Source organism: Myotis lucifugus, unplaced genomic scaffold, assembly GCF_000147115.1.
Source record: "Myotis lucifugus unplaced genomic scaffold, Myoluc2.0 scaffold_109, whole genome shotgun sequence".
NCBI classification, from domain to species: Eukaryota; Metazoa; Chordata; class Mammalia; order Chiroptera; family Vespertilionidae; genus Myotis; species Myotis lucifugus.
Window position 1 is genome coordinate 3,752,578 of NW_005871157.1, and position 14,205 is coordinate 3,766,782.

The 14,205-nt window shown below is 42.4% G+C and overlaps 1 protein-coding gene and 1 pseudogene across 1 annotated transcript; both read right to left on the bottom strand.

Moving 5' to 3' along the window:
* Positions 1–607: 607 nt before the first annotated feature.
* LOC102436680 (40S ribosomal protein SA) lies at positions 608–1,633 on the bottom strand. Its single transcript, XM_006093118.2, has one exon. The coding sequence runs from the start codon at positions 1,561–1,563 to the stop codon at positions 676–678; it is 888 nt and encodes a 295-aa protein (XP_006093180.1). The 5' UTR covers positions 1,564–1,633; the 3' UTR covers positions 608–675.
* Positions 1,634–11,861: 10,228 nt separating this feature from the next.
* Positions 11,862–12,340, bottom strand: LOC102426188 (annotated as a pseudogene).
* Between the last annotated feature and the right edge of the window lie 1,865 nt (positions 12,341–14,205).

Here is a 14,205-nt window from a genome sequence, read left to right on the forward strand (position 1 = left end):
CACCAGAATATTGTTTATTTTATTGACCACGCTAAAAAATAAATAAATTAAAAAAACATTTATGTGTAAGGTTTCCTCCCTGACCTGGTGAATTTGGGGCTTTATTAATGCATTTCTTTTGTTGTTGTTCATTTCATTAGGTATTGGTGGTTAGAAAATCTGTGTCTACTTCTTCTGTCCTTACTCAGAAGTTTGTCATCTAAGCTCAACAAGGCTTGGAGTAGTTGCTAACCAATGATATTTTCAGAAAGAGGTTCAAATAGAAGGGCACAGAAGAATAAACACTCCACGGTGCACGTGCTAATTATTCAGTAAATGTCTGCAGAATTAATTTAAAAGTTTCCCCGAACATAGCTCAGTTAATTAAAACTAAAAATCATTATTATATCTTATCATTTCAATTTGTCCAATATAGTAATAAGGGAGCACTCACTGTGTGCCAGAGACTCTGCTGGACACTTTACATATACTACCTGCTGCTCTGTCGAGGTTGTGCTATTGCTACCATCCCATTTTATAGATGAGTAACTTTCAGCTATCACGAGGCAAAACCAGGACTCATATCCAGGTCTTTGATGCCAAAGACTGTTTTTTTGTTTTTTTTTTTACTTTTAGAAACTGTTTATTTTCCATCAACCTTATTTCCGTTCTGTTAAGAATTTGTGGAAGAACAGCTTAGGACCACTCAGTGGTTGTTCCTACCCATTCAGTAGCCTGAGCAGTGGGAGCTGCAGACCAGTCTTCAGTGGCAGGCTGAGCACTCCAGTCTTCAGTAGGAAACTGCTGAATGGGTACAGAGGGCACCTGCACGCCTTCAGACCAGTCTGTAACCTCAGGCTGAGCAGCAGTGAACTCAGGAGCAGGAGCAGTCCATTCACCCTGAAATTCCTCCTTGGTCACAGCCTTTTCAGCAGCAGCCTGCTCTTCCTTTTCAATCTCTTCAGGATCTCTGTAGAAGTAAAGATCAGGCATGACTTCCCACGGGTGTTCACGGGAGATGGTGCCACGCATGCGTAGTACTTCCCGGGCCAGCATCCACCACATCAGACCCACTGAGTGAGCCCCCTTGTTGTTGCAAGGGATGGCGATGTCCACATAGCGCAGCGGAGAGTCTGTGTTACACAGAGCGATGGTGGGCAGGTTAACGTAAGACGCCTCTGTGAGAGGCTGGTGGTCAGCCCTGGGATCAGTAACCACCAGAAGTCTTGGCTCCCGGAAGGCTGCCTGGATCTGGTTGGTGAAGGTTCCAGGAGTGAAGCGGCCGGCAATGGGAGTGGCTCCAGTGGCAGCAGCGAACTTCAGCACAGCTCGCTGGCCAGTATTCCTGGATGATATGACACTGACGTCAGCTGGGTTTTCGATGGCAACAATGGCCCGAGCTGCCAGCAGAAGCTTCTCCCAGGTTCTCTTCAGATTGATGATGTAGATGCCATCACTTTTCCTTTTGTAGATGTACTGTTCCATTTGGAAGTCAAGGTTGGTGCCACCTAAGTGGGTTCCTGCTGCAAGGAACTTGAGGACATCCTCCTCCTTCATTTGCAGGACATCAAGGGCTCCGGACATTGTGAAGTTTCCCTTTAAGTTACGTGGGAACCGAGAACAACGCCGTATGGAGCCCTCCCTGGGTAGCGCGGAAAGCGCCAAAGACTGTTTTAAAGAACTGTATTATAAAGCCTTCTTTTTAAGGAATTTAGTGAAAAGAGCATTGAACTTGGAGTCAGAAGACTTGAATACAAGCCCCAGATCCAACATTATATGCTATATAATCTTGGCAAGTCATATGAACTCCATTTCTCATTTGTAAAATGGGGATAATAATGTCTTCCCTGGTTGTTCTGAGAATCGTGTGATTTTTGCTTAAAAATGACAGGTTGAACACATGCCTTTACCTTTGCTCTTGCTCCAAATCTACTAAAACAACAGTAAGGTTGAATTCAAACCCAGCAAAAGGGAAAGCTGAAAAGCAATTTGATTTGCACATAGAAGCCACAAAATATTTAGACATCGATACACCAGTTGTTTTTGCAAATGGACACAGAACTAAAACAGAGAATTGTTTGAAAGTCCATTTAAAAAACAGTTTTCTGCCTAACTGACGTGGCCCAGTGGTTGAACCTCGACCTATGAGCCAGAAGGTCATGGTTTGATTCCTAGTCAGGACACATACCCAGGTTGTGGGCCTGATCCCCAGTATACTCTCATCAATATATTTTTATAGATTTCAGAGAGTAAGGGAGAGGGAGAAGGAGATAGGAACATCAATGATGAAAGAATCATTGATCGGCTGCCTCCTGCACGCCCCACACTGGGGATCGAGTCAGCAACCTGGGCATGTGCCCTTGACTGGAATCAAACCCGGGACCCTTCAATCCACAGGCTAATGCTCTATCCACTGAGCCAAACCGGCTTGGACAAAAAAAATATTTTTGAAAAAACATATTTAAAAAAAAATTAAGCTTCTTAATTACAGGGACTTTCCCTGACTTGTAAAAAAAAAAAAAAAAAAAAAAAAAAGCAATTTCCCTTCCCAACTCTGTACAGCTAAGAGATATCTCCACCCCATCATAAGATGAGAATAATTCTCTGAAAAGAGCAAAACAGAGTTTCTGAACCCCTGGGTGTGGGGGGAGGAGTTTACCAGAAATTTAAGAAATTTAATACTTCTCACATAAAACCAAAAGGACAAAACAAAACAGGCAACTTGGAGGATGGAAAGACCTAAGCAGAAAAAAGAAAAATTTCAAAAAGCAAATTAATAGTAAACATCTTAACAGAGATAGCATGGTTGCTGGTGGGAGTTTAAAGTGGTTCAACATTTTTGGAGGATGATTTGGCAAAATTAATAGAAAAGTTCAAGGTACATCCAAGAGTCTTCTAGGAATCTCATCAGCTGAGATAAAGCACGAGTGCATAAGCCCTGGTCAGAACCCAGGATGCTGCTGCTAGCTCCCCTTCCATGATAGGAAAACCTGCTATCAACCTGCATTTTTAGGACAAGGTGGCATCTATACTAATAAAAGGGTAATATGCTAATTAGACTGAACATCTTCCAGACGACCTTCAGCTGCAGTTTGCCGACCACGGTCCTGGGGCAAAGGAAACTAAGGAGAAAATAAACAAATGGGGCTACATCAAAATAAAAGGCTTCTGCACAGGAAAAGAAACCATCAACAAAACAAGAAAGCCCACTGCATGGGAGAATATATTTGCCAATGTTATTTCAGATAAGGGTTTAATCTCCAAAATTTATAGAGAACTCATACAACTTAACAAAAGGAAAACAATCCAATGAAAAAATGGGCAAAGGATCTAAATAGACACTTTTCAAAAGAGGACATACAGAAGGTTGAGAGACATATGAAAACATGCTCAAAGTCACTAATCATCCGAGAGATGCAAATCAAAACAACAATGAGGTACCATCCCACACCTGTCAGAATGGCTATCATCAACAAATCAACAAATGATTAGTGCTGGTGAGGATGTGGAGAAAAAGGAACCCTCATGCACTGCTGGTGGGAATGCAGACTGGTGCAGCCACTGTAGAAGACAGTATGGAGTTTCCTCAGAAAGTTAAAAATGGAACTCCCATTTGACCCAGTAATCCCACTTCTAGGAATATATCCCAAGAAACCAGAAACACCAATCAGAAAGGATATATGCACCCCTATATTCATAGCAGCGCAATTTACAATAGCTAAGATTTGGAAACAGCCTAAGTCCCCATCAGCAGATGAATGGATTAGAAAACTATGGTACATCTACACAATGTAATACTACATCTACACAAAGGAATACTATGCTGCGGTAAAAAAGAAGGAATTATTGCCATTTGCAACAGCATGGATGGAACTGGAGAGCATTATGCTAAGTGAAATAAGCCAGTCGGAGAAAGATAAATATCACATGATCTCACTCATATGTGGGATATAATGATCAACATAATTTGATGAACAAAAATAGATCCAGAGACAAATGGGCAGGGGAGGTGGGTGGGTTAGAGAACAACCAAAGGACTTGTATGCATGCATATTAGCATAACCAATGGACACAGACACTGTGGCTGTGGGGGCTTGCCCGGGGTGGGAATGGCTGGGGGGGAGGAGGGGTGTTAATCAGGGAAAAAGAAGACATATGTAAAACTTTAGACAATAAAAAAATTATTATAGTAAACCAATGCAGCACACTTTTATACATAAAAGAAGGAGGAAAAGAAGAAATGAAAAATAACACAAGGAAGTTTGGAAGCATTTGTCAAGTATAAAGCACTAGGAACATTTACAGTGACTGGAAATAAGTTAGTAGACTGAGTAGCTTAGAAGCAGAAGAACATCCTATATAATAAAAGAGTAATATGCAAATTAACCCTCACTCCGTCACAAAAATGGTGGCGGCCATGGAGCTGGAGCGAGCAGGAGGCTCGGGTTGCCCCTGGCAATAGAGGAAGCCAAGCTTCCTGCCTGCCCTGGCGGGCCCAGAGCTCCGCTCAAGGCTACAAAGTTTCAATTATAGAAGATAAATAAATCCCAGATACCTGCTTCCAGCCCGCGGGTGTGGCCAGCCTGAAAACAGCCCTCAGCCCCTCACCCAGGCTGGCCTGGCACCCCAGCGCAGTGGTTCTCAACCTTCCTAATGCCGCAACCCTTTAATACAGTTGCTCATGTTGTGGTGACCCCCAACCATAAAATTATTTTCGCTGCTACTTCATAACTGTAATTTTGCTACTGTTATGAATTGTAATGTAAATATCTGATATGCTATATGTGTTTTCCGATGGTTGTAACCCACAGGTTGAGAACCGCTGCTCCAGAGGGACCCCCACCCTGATCCGGGACACCCTTCAGGGCAAACCAGCCGGCCCCCACCCGTGCACCAGGCCTCTATCCTATATAATAAAAGGGTAATATGCAAATTGACTCTAACAGCAGAACGACTGGGAATGACTGGTCACTATGACACACACTGACCACCAGGGGGCAGACGCTCAATGCAGGAGATGCCCCCTGGTGGTCGGTGTGCTCCCACAGTGGGAGCTCTGCTCAGCCACAAGCCAGGCTGACAACTGCCAGCACAGCGGTGGTGGCAGGAGCCTCTCCCACCTCCTCAGCAGTGCTAAGAATGTCCGACTGCAGCTTAGGCCTGCTCCCTGTTGGCAAGTGGACATCCCCCGAGGGCTCCCGGGCTGCCAGAGGGATGTCTGACTGCCAGCTTAGGCCCGATCCCCCTAAGCCAGCAGGTGGACATCCCCCAAGGGGTCCCAGACTGCGAGAGGGCACAGGCCAGGCTGAGGGACCCCTCCCCCCCAGTGCACGAATTTTTGTGCACCGGGCCTCTAGTAATAAGTAAGAACACAGGCTCTAGATTTCAGCAACCCATGGTTCAAATTCTTGCTTTACTCTGTGCTAGTTGTGTGACCTTGGGAATATTGCCAAACCTTGGTTTGGCATTTGTAAAACAGAGATAACAATGGTCTCGCTTTCATCGAATTGCTATAAGAATAAAATGAGGTAAGCCCTTTTGGAAAGAAAACATTGGAAAAGTTTAACTAATATTAATCTCTCATGCCCTCATCTTCTCTATGAATTAATTAACATTAGTGCATGGCTAAAAGGCAATCAGTAGAGGTAAAAATCTGAAGCAAAAATCTAAGATGATACTGGAGAACCAGCCTCTGAATCATTGAAAATTGTGCATTATGGTTGCTTCAGCAGCGGTAATTGGTAAGCCAATTGCCTTAGAATTACAGCTGTTTCTTGCCTTTCTCTATCCTTTTCCCTTTTCTTCTCCTTCATTTCTAACCATTGTCATTGTCATCATCTTTTTTTCTTATATCATCATCTTTTAATGCATACTGAGTATCTCATTCATTCATTAATTAAATGCCAAACTCCCTTTAAAAGAAGTCTCTGATTCCCATGTACTCAGCTTATCTACTTACATAATTTAGACAACAGGTTAAGATTGTTGCTATGAAAGAAGTTTTTTTTTTCTTCAACAAGAAGTTGTTATGATTGATGATAGGTATAGAGGCTTATTAATCCAAGAACAACCACAAAGATATTTGACCAGCATCCAACTCTCACAGAAGATCATTTTCCTCTGCAACTGGTGCAATTCTGATTTCAAAAGCCTTTCTGCCTCCCCAATCTGATAATCACAAAACACGATTTTTCAGATTAGGTTTTTATGTCATGCAAAGTAAGCCTAGTTCTTTCTTGCATGATAGGAAGCAGGGTTTTTGTTTGTTTGGTTGGTTAATTTGTTGGTTTTTTGAGAGAAAGGAAGGTAGAGGGAGAGTGGGATAGAAACATCAATGATGAGAATCACTGATCGGCTGCCTCCTGTACGCCACCTACTGGGGACTGAGCCCGCAACCCAGACATGTGCTCTGACTGGGAATCAAACCGTGATCTCCAGGTTCATGGGTCGATGCTCATCCATTGAATCACACTGGCCGGACAGAAGCAGGCTTTTTAAGGATGTGAGAGAGAAAGGGGAAACTTCCAATCTCCTTTGAGTTTATTTCCAGAAAAAAACAACCTAGGATTTCTGTATGGAATATAGATCTTTTTTATTTTCTCTTCTACCCATTACTCAGAGGTGTTGTCGTTCCTTCCTTGAGAGAAGGCCCAGAAGTTTAATGATGCTTTCTGTGACTCAGCGTGATAACCGGACGGTGAGCTGAGGTGTTTTCCCCGGGTCGTGTCTCCCGATGCCAATGCCGATGCTGAGGAATGAGCTCCGCGGACCAGGAGATTTAAGCAAAAGTGTGGAAATTTTATTACAAGCAGATTCAGACTCCCCTCACAGGGAGGGGGGCCCAATAATGAGCTGCCCCCTAAAGCCTTGTAGTCCAGGGGTATATATTCTTTACAAGCCTGCTCTATGTCTACCTGTGTTGTCACCTGATCGATTCCTTCAATTGTTCTTGCCCAGCAAGGGACCTGAACTTCCCGTTTCTATGTGTTCTTCCTCTGTCCCTATGCCGAACTTTTTCTGTTCCTGTGTGCCAGTTCACCTTATTGTTGCAGGCCCTCCCTTGTTTGCCCAGGCCTCCCGCTTTGAGTCCAGAAACATTTTATTATTTCTGCTTGGTTGGTTCCTGTGATTAGGCTGCTCAAACTGCCGTGTCTGCCCCTGCCTATGTTCCACCTGCCTTTGTTCTCCTCTGGACCCCTGCCCTGTCTGCATGTGTTTCAAGTTCACCCTCTCAAAAGTTTAGAAGACAAAAGAAACTGCCTAAAGGACTGCCTCACTCCCTCGTGCACATCCTGATGTTCTTCTCTCCCTCCTCTTTCCAGCTTTTTTTTTTTCCTCCTTCTTATCCAGGCAGGTGGGCCCATTGGACCAGAAGTTTCCACCCAAGCCTATAACCATCCAGAGCAGTCTTTTTCCCAACACCCAGTATAATGCGCCATCGCTGATGTGGTTCTGATCTCATGCTGCAATTCTGACACAGAGTTACCTCCCGTTTCTGAGATCTGGCCCCACTTCTGGTATCTGAGTTCCTTTCTAGTTCCTTCAATTGACTCCCTTGACTTGATACACTAAAAAATCAGTTCCACCCTGGCTGGTTTGGCTCAGCAGATAGAGCATCAGACTGCGGACCGAAGGGTCCCAGGTTCGATTCCAGTCAAGGGCACATGCCTGGGTTGCGTGCTCGATCCCCAGTTGTGGGTGTGCAGGAGGCAGCCAATCGGTGGTTCCATCTCATCATTGATGTTTCTATCTCTCTCTCCCTCTCTCTTCCTCTCTGAAATCAATAAAAATATATTTTTTAAAAATCAGTTCCTCTGAGAAAGGGTCTAATATGATCTTACTAGTCCCCCATTCCAGATGCTGCTATCTACAAATAGCCCAATTCAAACAGCAGCCTGTCAGTCTAGATTTCTGAATATTCCCTCTCCTAAAGTACCCAGGACTGTGCTGTCCACCTTAGAAAAATTCTCTAACTCCTAGTTATTCCTCCTTCATGTCAATCACTTTACCTAAGGCTCCCTTCCTTTTTTTATTTCCACCCCCATCTGATGTGTACCAGTGAGGCAGGATTTCTTCCCAGGACCTGCAGATGGGTCCAGCTTGTACCTGTCTTGACCTTGTCCACTTATAGTTAATCAGAACATGCTGGCCCTGTTCTAAGATAAGACAGTCATCCAACCAACCTACTAGGAAGAATGTGATTCTCATAAGGAAATAGGAAGTCTGAACTTTGAGTTCAAGGCAGCTTGTACATGTGTGGCTCTATACTGTGGGGGAGGAACAAACTTTCCTCTACCCTTAAGGTTCTTCTGGTTGGTCTAATAATCAAATAGACATGAGACAGATTAAATGACCAAACTTAATACATACATAGGTATGGAGGTTCAGAGATAGGAAGGGGGAGGGGATATATAAGACATCCTGAGCTAGGAAGGAGGTAACACACCTTGGAGGCTTCAAAGGAGGATGATAAGAAGAGCAGATATTTAGTAAATAAAATTTTGTCCTGTCCCACCAGGGGGTCGAAAAGGTTATCAGTGAGAATCTCTTACTCTGGGCAAGGCTCCTAATTCAAGTTCTTCTAGGAGTAGGTAGTTAAAGGGAGGAGCACAAGTTCCTCTTGAGCCTGAAGCTAAAGTTGGAGTGAGTAGCTCTGAATCCCCACAATATCCCTCCTTACATATATCTATTGTCCTACTTTTGAGTCCCTAACTGGGTTTTAAATGATATTGCACTAATTAGAATAATTAGTTCCACTGGCTGAAATTTTAAGAAAATGTAGTATTTTGCATTCTGGAGTATAATAATGACGAAGGATACATACTTTATGCTAGGCACTGTATTAAGTGTTTCATATAATCCAACTCATCTAATCCTCACAACTACCCGGTAAAGTAGGTGCTTTTGTTATCCCCACTTCGCAAATGAGAAAATTAAAGCACAGAGAGGTTAAGTCATTTACCAAAGGTCACACAGCTAGTCGAACCCGTTATTGAACCCAAGTAATTATAAGATCACTAAACTATACTGCCACTAGGAAACTAAGGCAGCTCAGGTAGGGGCTCTTAAGATCCTCCTGCAAAATTGACTTTATAGTCCTTAAAATAAAGAACGTTCAGACTGATTGCTCTCGGTGAATCAAGCAACGCCTAGTACATTTGATTCCATCTGCATAATACATTTGCTAATGTAAACAGGAAAGCAGCCAAGTACCAGTAAAGTGTGTTTTGTATTTATTAAACAATACTATAAAATTCTAATGAAAACCCCTATTGTAATTCAAACTTGAGATTTTTTTTGTTGGTATTCAGAAACTGGCCCAGCTGTTTCTCCAGCTGCCTGGTAATTTGACAGAAACAAAATCAGTGAATCAGTTCAAATTTTGAAAAGGACAATGCGTGTCTTTTTGTCTTCATAAGACACCTACATTTAAATTACAATGCAAAAGTAACCAGGCACCGTGTGAGCAAATTTACATAATTGGTGTCAGGGGCCTAACACTGAAGCAAAGGGGGCTAAAAATTGATGGGACTGATAGAGCTGATTATTCTATCCATCTTAGCATCTTTTCAAGCCCTTTTATAATGGAGACATTAAGTTACTGTGCATATATCCTTTATGTCTAGCTATATTATTAGGGCTTAATTCGGTTAAAGAAAGAAAATGTAACCATAAGGTTTTGCATGTTTGGACTTTGCCTTTTTGTTTAGAACATACATAGTAAAACGCGTGCCCATTGCTGCAAAGATTTCATGCCATTCAGCATTTCTTTTTGACCCATTTGCTCACAGAGCCTGCCACAGCTGTTGTACTAAACAGCCGGTTTACCCACCAGAAAACTAATGTGGATAAATCAAGCAAAATTTTAAGAAGGCAAACATCTGCAGTAAATGCGGCCTATGTCCTTCATAGATGTTCTTTGTCAGTGGTTCTCAACTTTCTGGCCCTTTAATACAGTTCCTCATGTTATGGTGACCCCCAACCATAAAATTATTTTCATTGCTACTTGATAACTGTAATGTTGCTACTGTTATGAATCGTAATGTAAATATCTGATATGCAGGATGGTCTTAGGCGACCCCTGTGAAAGGGTCGTTCGACCGCCAAAGGGGTCGCGACCCACAGGTTGAGAACCGCTGTTCTATGTAGAAAAAAACACTATTTTAATCAGAGATAATTGTTTGCAAGGAATAGACACCCAAACTAACCACTTCAAGCACAAGGGGGTGATGCTTATTGAAAAGATGCAGGAGTATCTTTTGGAACCAAAGCTGCAGGACAGACAGGTCTTGATGTGGGACCTGACATGGAACGTGAACGTTGGGAACGAAAGGTATTCTCTTCATCTCTTCCAGGCTCAAGAATATCTCCTTTTTCTCTGAAGATTGGCTTTCTTTGCTTCAGAATCCCCCTGGTAGAAAATGGCAGTCCAGCCCCAGCTCTGCATCACCTACTAGCTCCAGTGCCCAAGACAAGCTAACCAAAGACTCTGCACCCCTATTCCCAATACCCAGGGGAGAGAATGTGATGAACTCAGCTTAGGTCCAATCAACTGTGACCGGGGGAGCAGCATCATATGGATACTGGGTTGCTCTCCCGCTTAGCAAGTGGAGCCAGAAGGCATTCTGAAAGGATTCGCTACAACACATTGTTGCCATTCTTTGGAATTAGATGATGATGAACTACAGATGTGTTAGCATTTAAACCTTCTTAGATCGCACTTCATCTATCCCTGCATATCAAACCCACCTTTGTCTCTACCGATAACCTTAAACACTTGAATTTCTCATGTTTGCATCTGCCAAAATCACCAACAAAGTGTTAACAGCTAGTTGTGAACATTTGTCAACTTATACCCTTGACCCTCTCTCCTCCTCCTGGAGGATTTCCTAGAAATTTCATTTACCTGCTTCAAGAATTTCACAAGCAACGCCTGCAAATGTCTCCACCCTGGCCCCCGAGCTAGGTGAGCCGTGACCTAATCCAATACGTCAGGAAAGCCGACCTACACCTTTCAGTTAGACCCTCCAAATAAATGAAACCAATGTAAATGCCGTCTGCTGTGAAATTATATAAGAGGAAAATATAAAGTGATAACCTTGTTAATTAACACATTATAATTTTGACTTTCCAGCTGGAAATGTAGTCACTTCATTAAAGTACAGCCCTATCATTGTCAATTTCAAGCGGCGTTTCGGGAAAGAATAAATGATGATCCATCTAATGACTGAATTCAAGCATGAAAATCCTGTCCGATGCCCTTTAGCCCAGACCAAAGCCCCTTTCCATTCTAATGAAAAAGTGCTAATGTACTCAGTTTTTAAATTTTTGTGTCTATGTGAAAGTCTCTCTCTGGCACCTAGAGCTTCCTTACATATGGAGGATAAATAAGTTCCTATGCTGAATAGCTTCTTAAACTCACTTAGTAAGAACTTAGAATTTTAGGAGCTGAAGATAGAGATGATTTTCAAATTGCATCTGTGCAGAAAATGCTGACTATGGGTACTAGTCCAGGAATAACTACAGCCATTTTTTTTCTTCTTATATTTTCCAAATGAGTCATAAAGGACCCTCTGCATTCAAATAGTGTGTCATGAAATGGGAAAGATAAAATATAGAAATTGGACACTGCTGTCTCTTCTTAATGAGTCCGGCTTTTGGTTACCCAGTGTGAGGCTAGAATAGCCCATCTAAAATAAGAGTGAGTCGGACTCAGTGCCAGCCGTTTCCAGTGCACTGCTGTGAGGCACCTCTCCCCGAGGGGGAACAATGCAGCGTCTTTGAGAATGTCTGGTCCAGAGATTCTGAACCCTGTCTGCAAATTAGAATTTCCTGGAGGCCTTTATCTCTGTTTGTTTGTTTTTATTAGTTCATGTCCTTTATTAACCCATATACAGTTTCTTGTCTTCTGGTTTGTTGAAGCAATAGGTCGGACAACATTTGCCACAATAATGTCTGTCAAAGTGGCTGGCCATAAAAACTCCAGCACCACATTCCTCGGAAGGGCACTCCCAATGAAGGAAACTAATTTCGCCATTCTCATCCACTTCGTAGTATTTCAGGACAGCCAGCTTAACCTTCTTTCTCTGATGCTTGTTCTTCTTGGGAGTGGTGTAAGACTTCTTCCTTTTCTTAGCACCACCACGAAGTCTCAACACAAGATGAAGAATGGACTCCTTTCAATGTTGTAGTCAAAGTATGTCCGTCTTCCAGTTGCTTGCCAGCAAAGATTAGTCTTTGCTGATCAGGAGGAATTCCTTCCTTATCCTGGATCTTGGCTTTTACATTTTCTATTGTATCCGAGGGTTCAACCTCGAGAGTGATGGTCTTCCCTGTGAGGGTTTTCACGAAAATCTGCATCTTGGCGATGACTTCACTGCAGATGGTGGATCTGAAAGCTTTTCATTTATTGATTTACGAGAGAGAGAGAGAGAAAAAACATCGATTTGTTGTTCCAGTCACTTATTGGTTGTATGTGTCCTGACCAGGGATTGAACCTACAACCTTGGCATATTGGGATGATGCAGGACAGTGTAATATTTCCAGGCCTCATAAAGGAAATGGTCAGGATTTCCCATTACAAAGCATGATGATTGGACACATTGCCAAATTCTCTAATCTAGCATGACGTTTGGATGCAGTGTACAAAAAAAAACACACAAAAAAAAACAAGTGTAACTTCATAGTTGTAATCAAGCACATCATTTAGAAATAGCTAGAAGGCCCTAAAAGAAATAATGCTTAGGGAAAGTAAGGATTTTAACTTTCGACATTATGACTCTAGTTAATATGATGCCTCTCATGTTTCTTGTTGCAATTAAGTGCAGCAACTCCCATTGATTAGTTACCAAACTATTTTTGGTGTAAAAGCTTAGAAGGTTTTAGAAAGCTTTTGGTTATGAAAACATAAAAAGTGAGTTCTTGCTCTATGTTCTATTTTGGAGAATAAACCCTTTATTCCAAAGGATCCCAAACAGATCACTATAAGTCTGTAGTTATTAGAGCTTTATCTTAAAAATTCCATTACGTGCTTCCCACATACCTGTCTCTTTGGTTTGTCTGGATTCACCTTGAGGACAGAGCTTTCCGCATAATGATATGGCACTCCCACAATCCTCTCCTCTCATAGTCTATCCATTGTCCCTTCCCCTATCCCTGTTGGAACAATGTCAACGCTTTGAGATTAAAAGAGTTTTTCTTCCTAAGATTATATTATTTTATGACTCTCTTCAGTTCTGTCCCCTCCTAAGTCATGGAGAAGCCTATTCTTGAACGGCACAGAGAAAAAGTATTCTCTCAAGATCCCAATGATGCCTGGTTGATGTGGCTCAGTGGTTGAGTGTCAACCTATGAAACAGGAGGTCATGGTTTGATTCCTGGTCAGGGCACATGCCCGAATTGCAGGCTTGATCCCCAGTGTGGGTTGTGTAGGAGGCAGCCTATCAATGATTCTCTCTCATCATTGATGTTTCTATCTCTCTCTCCCTCTCCCTTCCTCTCTGAAATCAATATATATTTAAAAATATATATATTTAAAAAAGATCCCAAGGATGTCACCAATAATAAACTTTTTATTCTTGTCGATACATGATCACAGAGAAAGTCCAAAAATTATTTTTCCTCACGCATATGTCTCTAGAATTTAATGATGAAAACTGAAGCATCTGTGCTGTTTATCACCTGTTCCTAGCTAGAAATCTACAAGGTTGGGGAAACCCAAACATGATCTTCCCAACTCTTTTTGCAGAAGGGCAGTATCAAAATATCAGGCCTATTTCTAGTAGCCCAGAGACTCCTGGAGTCATAAGGGATACCATGGAAGTTCTTGACTGGGTCCTACAGTCTGAGACCAGTTTGTTGTAAAGGGAAAATTTTTGTGCATGACAGAATTGGATGCACATTTCCACAAAACTGGATAATACCGAGATAGGCAACTGATAGTTTTCTAGGCAGCATCTAACCCTGTGCTTCCACTGAATGTCTCAGTCCCTGATCTCTTCCTACTGTTTCTCCACACAGATACAGCTCTGTACAGTACAGCTTTTTGCTCACTTCTGGTTTTCCTCATGAAACAGTAATCTGGCTTTGACCTGACATTGCAGTACCAGGGACTGATTCTGTCACTGGGAAGACTTGAATCTTCATAGCCCACCCTGACAATCAGGGAAGGAACTGGCCTTGGGGAAATTGTTCAAGAATAAGCAATACTGCTACCTTGTGGAAGAC